The following is a 7073-nucleotide window of genomic DNA, read 5'->3' as shown; positions in this document are numbered from 1 at the left end:
CTTGAAGTGTAAACTTGTTTAATAAACCATATCTTTCATTTTCGATTTTTAATTCACGTAGTCCGGGAACTTTCCGGACAAACTGTGTATGTTTAGCGTCGGCGGTTCCGTGTTAACACCAAATCGCGGACATTTATGTGACGATACTATTGAACATCAAATTCTTTTAAAATTAAATACCAACTTTCAAAACTAAAATTTTTATTACTATTACATCGCAGATATTTATGATACTATTAAGCAGCAAATACTTTTACAAGTAAATAAAGAATTTCGAAAATAAAATTTGCAAAATCTATTTTTAATCCTGTAATTTCTAACAAACTTTTTCAAGTTAAAAGTTTTTGTGAAACAACGATGTTAAATTAAACGGTAGAACTTTTCAAACATTTTTTTGTAAAATAACAAATACAACATAATTTTAATAATGATATTGTTATTGACATAAATAGTGTAATATTTTGAATAATATATAAAATTAATAAGTTTCATAATATGTAAACTTAATAATTTTGATAACGTTTTTTTTTCAGTTCTTTTGATTTTTGTCTCAATATTCTAAAATATAAATATTTCGCAATATCTAAACAAAATATAAAAAACATTAAGTCTTTCGTGGCAAGTGAACTATGAGACTATTCAGATTGTCACTGTTAGCTTTTAGTCGCGTATATCTCGTGTATACAATGTTACATACGTAATATAGTATATTCTATTATATAATACAATTTATACACGATGCTTGCGTACGGCTTACTTCTATATATCTTCTAATATATATATTTGTTTATGCGCGTTAAAGTCCAAAGTCTAAAATGATAATAAATATTGCAAATGTTGCAAGATAGTAAATGACTTTTCTGTTCAGATCGACCTAATTTAACTTCATATTACGGCTGTGTTAAAATTTTTGAAACATATCGGTATATATCTAGGTTATTAAATATGTATATGAAATAGCTGTTACTAAAAAACATGCTACGTGGCATTTATGAGTCTGTGTAAAATTAAACGTAGCGAGTAGGTTTTTATGTATCTCTATTTTCTAATTATTTTATTAATTAAACTTTTGATTTTTTTAGTTTTAAAATTAAAAAAAAAACATAAGATCTTTCTACATTCAATAAAAAGTCTCTGTCTCATAAATCTGATCCTCTATATTATAAAAGATAGATATCTTACCGTTATCTATCAAGGCATGAAGAACTACACATACTATGTGTATGTAGACATTCAAAATGTTTTTATCACAAAGAATCAAGAGAATGTGAATACGAGTAAAACGATGCACTTTCGCTAATTTCAATAATTGTATTTTAATTATTTTTAGATAAGTACACTTTATATAAATCATTACATCTGGTTACTTCTTAAGCTATAATTCATAAAGTAATTGCTTTGTTGCATACAGTATAACGTAACTTTGCTCTTTGACATTCTCGCTTTGAAACTATATAGAAAAAAAAGTATTTTATATGTAGACAACTTTTTTATCTGATTATGCATACTTATATACGCAATTATGCAATCGATATAATTATATATGAGACTATATATTCAGTCTCGTACATAAGTGTATGTAAATAGATATCAAAATTGTCTGTGTATGCAGAACTTTTTTTGCCAAGAAAAATATGTAAAAAAATAATATACCGTTTTGCAAATACATTAATGTACTTTGTTAGTATTGAGTAAAACACAAGCGTTTCCCATAACCTCTTGCTATATCATTTCTGTTTTTATTTTAATTTCATTGTTTTTTTTTGATCGGCACAAATTTTACACGAACTGGATGAGCAGGACGAATTATCATATCCATCTTTAACTGAACATTTCTCAAGTAATCAACAGGCTCCAGGTAAAAGTGATGTACCAGAGGTGCGATCATAGCTTTCAATTCGTACATAGCAAACCGTTGACCTGCCGCACACACAGTAAATCAAAAAAATTGTTTTCTCGTCTGAAAAACGAACGAAGAGCGCAATTTACCTATGCAATTTCGCGGTCCCGCACTAAACGGTATGTAGCAATAAGGATGACGATTTTGCACTTGGTCGGGCAAAAATCGATCCGGATCGAATACATCCGGATTCGGCCAGAAATTAGGATCTCTGTGGACGGCGTAGATATCAATAGTCACGTATACATTAGCCGGCACTATGTACGACTCTATTAGAGAACAAAAAATAATATTTACATGTATACACTTGCACGACAATAACGTATAACAATGTAACATAATCTATGATAATGACATATTAAAAATCTATATCGCAACGCACTAATATACGTACGACATTTTATATCTTCTGCAAGAGTGCGTGATATGGTAGGCACACTGGGATATAATCGCAGCGCTTCTTTCAAGCATCTCTCTAAGTACGGTAGCTTTTGTAAAGACGCCATAGTCAAATTTCCTTTAGTTTCTTCCATCACATCATTAACTTCAGTCCTGACACGATCCTGTATAAATTGTTGAAAGTTATGGTATTCTGCTACTTTTCATTATAAACGTTTTTGTTGGTTTTGAGATGATTTTACGAGACTATTTATTTGTAATTACTTTTAAAAGATATAATCTCTGACTAATTTCGTTTAGAATTAATTAAATATAGAGAAAAATAGTTTCATAGAAAACCGACCAAAACAAAGAATGACGTAATCGGTTCTTTGTCATATTTATTGATCACAAAATACCTGAATATCCTTGTGCTCAGCTAATAATAGTAAAGCAAAACACACACCCATTGCCGTAGTATCGTGACCCTGTAATTATACGTATCTATTTCTCAGTAATTATATGTATCTGAATGTACTAAGAAAAAACAAATTGGGCGCATATTAAACATTATACGTGCCTCGGCCATGAAGGTGTCAACTTCCTCTCTGATGTCCAAATCGGTTATATCATTTTCTCGAGATGCCGCTATTAGAAGATCCAACATAGCGAGTCGCTTTTTACGAACTAAGGTAAACAAATATATACAGTTATGTGACATTTCTTATATATATAACAAAGAAATATTAGATTTTCACTTCTTATATTTTTATAAAATTTTAGCATCAACATTAACTGACTGCGTTACATACTTCCGATCACTTCTGCGTCATCTGTTTCTGTCAATGTGTTACTTTCAGTGCTTTTTAAATATCGATCCTCTGTGCGTTCGTGATAAAGTTTTCTTTCCCTAATGATCTATACAAATAGAGACAATATTTTGAATAATATCCTAATTCTATTTTTTGTTACATGTACCTACATAGCATCGTTAGTAGCACAAACGTTTCTGCAACGGGTTTTCCGAAACTTAGCAACGTTTCGTTAAAAGTCTCTAAAACGTCGTAGTAAGGAAACGTCGAAATGTTCACAGGAATAATTGATTTATCCTCAAAAGTTTATGTTTTTTATAAAATTTAAAACAATTTATTATTTGTTATTTTCTAAATCTTTACATATCTGTTTTTCCTTCAATATATAGTTAATTTTCTTATTTTATATATATATAAATTGTTATACCTATATATTATTATTTATTTATTTATTCTAATATAAGTATTTATAACGTCATCTTATGTTCTTTTTAACTCATATTATTATTTCATATTTACACTTTATTCTCTTATCATATTCGAACTTGTATAGTTACACAAGCAGTCACCTGGAGTGTTTTCTACACCTCAGCAAGTTTCAATAGCTTCGTACTATCAATGTATAAGACATAAACACTTTCTATTGTGCAGAGTATGACTCGAAAGGTTTGATTAAAAGGTGAGTGTGGATTTCCGATNTGTAAAAAAAACTGCTGTGACGTGAGCTTCATTTTTTCGACGCTGAGATGTAAAAAACACCCCAAATGACTACTCTCGAGTTAATCATTCTCCAGGAAAGAGTGATTAATTAATTAATCACTCACACACAATTAATTAATTTATAACTCCTTCCTGGAGAATGGTTAAGCAGGCAAAATTTGCATGGTATCAAAAATGTATTTTACAATGTTTATAAAAATTTAAACATTAAAAACTTTGCAACTTATCGGGCAACGTTTCTTATATGTTTCTGCGACATCGGACCGCAACGTAAAAAGCAAACATTTTGACGTCTCTGCTACTTTACTACGACGTTTTAGAGACTTTTAACGAAACGTTGCTAAGTTTCAGAAAACCCGTTGCAGAAACGTTTGTGCTACTAACGATACTATATATATATGTGAGTATTTTTGTATTTGTAAAGAAAAGTAATCAGAAAAAAACTATTGTACACACTTTTTCAGTAAATCCATGTAATATCTTTAACAACTTAGTTTGCTTTCTATTTGTTGGAGATAATGCGAACATCAAATCGGGAAACAGCCACGGAGAGAAGATTCTGCGCATAATAATCACGTTACTTCAGGTACAGGATTGGTATAACATCTCTCGTAGACAGGTAGGAGTAAAACTGAATCGATAAGTTCTATACCATTTTGCTAGATTTGCAATAGTTATCGAGATTTTAATAAAGATTCGCGAATAAGCGTACATCGGGCTGTCATACGCGCGTAGGACAACCCAGCGCGCTTCACACGATTACATTTTACTATGTATATGTTATATTATATGCTGTTATATTAGCTCCTCGTAAGCGCGCAAAGCGCGCCGGGCTGTCTTACGCGCTCGATGCATGCTTATTCATTGATTTTTGTTAATTAAGATCTCGGTAACTATTGCGAATCTAGCAAAATGATATAGGACTTTTTGACTCAGTTTTACTCCTTCTACCTGTTTATAAGAGACATCACACCAATTCTGGGACACATATATATGTAATAGACACAAATGGGTTAGGACTTTTCGACTCAGAATAACTCTACTTGCTTACAAACGGTGATACGGTTTTCATAAGACATCCATAATACATATACATATATGTACATATAAATTTTGCACATTTTGAAATTGTGAGTTTGATACTAGATTTCTAAGATTATTAATATTTCTCTCTATTTTCAATTTGAACAGACATATTTTTTGACACTCTGTATACTAAATTAGAATATAAATATATATACGTCCCAGAATTGGTATAACATCTCTTGTAGACAGATAGAAAAAGTAAAATTGAATCGAAAAGTCTTATATTATTTTGCTAGATTCGCAATAGTTAATGAGATACAAAGTAATAAATGGGTGTCGTTGAGCGCGTAAAAAGCGATAATTCTGACTTTGCAGGCGTAGGTGTGTGACTGTCAGAGCAACGAGATGCAGAGAATACAAACGAGCGTGGCGTGTAACTCGGCTGATTACGCGGTCAGCCGATATTCGGCGGTACGCAAAGGAGCGTGGGATAAAGCCCGTTCTACATTGATCGCAAGCGCAAACGCAAGGTATAGATCTCTTATTATCAATAGCAACAGCATTTTTAGGATATGTTTTACCATGAGGACAAATATCTTTTTGAGGGAAAACTGTAATTACAAATTTATTATCGACAATTCCATATATTGGAAATAATATTGTCATATGAGTTTGAGGAGGATTCTCAATTAATAATTCTACTTCTCTTCTCTTTAAATCGATTCTACTCCCTCCATTTTATTCTCCCATTTATCATTTAGGTAGAATCATTCAGGTAGAATTGACCAATCACGCTGGTCAATTGGCTGATTTGATCAATACGATTAGTCAATTCTACCAGACCTATTCCTTCCGTTTGCGATCAATGTAGAACAGGCTTAAGAAGCCACTGGTTTCCGCGATCAGCTGACAATCACACACGCTTACAGAGTCAGGACCATCGCTTCTTACGCGCTTATTGGCACACATTTATTACTTTGTATCTCATTAACTATTGCAAATTTTGCAAAATGGCAAATCACTTTTCTATTCAGTTCGACTCAATCTATCTCTATACTTCGGCTGTGTCAAAATTTTACGGATACTTTGTATATGTACATACGCATCAATTACCTGTGTATCACAAGATCACCTATATCATGTACTGCTTTCCGATACTGTTTCTCAAACGTGTCAAGACTACGCAAAGAAATACCCATAACGGTTTCTAAAAATACATTTAGCACAACTGTATTATAACAATATAAAATCAATTTGCACATAAATTTAAGTATTTGGACGTTAGTATTCATTAATTGTATATGGTGCATATACAGGTTGTCTGACAACGAACTATCAAGCCGACGTGTGTAGATAGATTGGGTCAATCTGAACAGAAAATTATTATTTACCAGTTTACAAAATTCGCAATAGTTATTGAGATATGAATTAATAAATGTGAGCCAATGAGCGCGCGTGGAGCAATGATCGGACTCTATAGGAGTGCACGATTATCAGCTGGAAAGAAAAATGATTTCTCATGCAATGGGTGCTTTCCAACTACGTACACAGGCGACACTGTGTAACACAGTGTCCATTAGTGTGAGAAAGAGCATATCAGTGTGTCTCATTCACACTAGTGGACACAGTGTTACACAGTGTCGCCTGTGTACGTAGTTGGAAAGCACCCAATGTCTTAGCAATGAGAGGCGGAGTAAAACAAACAAGCACGACGCGACTCAACTTCTTGCAATCAGGCGCTATTCGGCTACGCAGCGAGCAGCGGTGAGCGAGTAGACCTAATAATTGTGCACGCCTGTAGAGTCCGATCATTGCTCCATTGGCTCACATTTATTAATTCATATCTCAATAACTATTGCAAAATTTGCAAACTGGTAAATAATTTTTCTGCTCAAATTGACCTAATCTGCATACACACGTCGACTTGATAGTTTGTTGTCAGACACCCTGTATATATATATATATGTACACACACACACACACACACACATGTATATGTATATCTTGTATATATTGTATATACTATATGTGTGTGTGTGTGTCTATATATACAAGGTGTCCCAGAATTGCCGTACAATCTCTCGTAGGTAGGTAGAAGGAGTAAAACTGAGTCGAAAAGTCCTGAATCATTTTTTTCTATTATTTATAATAAAGGAGTAATTATTGAGTAAATCAGGCCAATCAGCGCAGACCTTTAGCCAGACGCACGTCAGTGAGCCGCGCGCCTGGTGTGTGTG

At 32.7% G+C, this 7073-nt stretch overlaps 1 protein-coding gene across 1 annotated transcript in view; it reads right to left on the bottom strand.

Annotated features, from left to right (window-relative positions):
• Positions 1–1723: 1723 nt before the first annotated feature.
• The window catches only part of LOC109860197 (cytochrome P450 4C1-like), an 8314-nt gene continuing 2964 nt past the window's right edge, over positions 1724–7073 (bottom strand). The window contains exons 5-12 of the mRNA XM_020439119.1: positions 5950–6043; positions 4267–4369; positions 3091–3196; positions 2859–2965; positions 2698–2766; positions 2295–2463; positions 1990–2169; positions 1724–1920 (exon numbers count right to left, since the gene is read on the bottom strand). Of these exons, the coding sequence (XP_020294708.1) occupies positions 1751–1920; positions 1990–2169; positions 2295–2463; positions 2698–2766; positions 2859–2965; positions 3091–3196; positions 4267–4369; positions 5950–6043 (998 nt within the window). The 3' untranslated portion in view covers positions 1724–1750. The remainder of the gene's footprint in view (positions 1921–1989; positions 2170–2294; positions 2464–2697; positions 2767–2858; positions 2966–3090; positions 3197–4266; positions 4370–5949; positions 6044–7073) is intronic.

Source organism: Pseudomyrmex gracilis, unplaced genomic scaffold (assembly GCF_002006095.1).
Source record: "Pseudomyrmex gracilis isolate BER0280 unplaced genomic scaffold, ASM200609v1 scaffold_344, whole genome shotgun sequence".
NCBI lineage: Eukaryota > Metazoa > Arthropoda > Insecta > Hymenoptera > Formicidae > Pseudomyrmex > Pseudomyrmex gracilis.
Note: the sequence above shows the minus strand (reverse complement) of the source record. Positions and strands in the feature narration are given on the sequence as shown.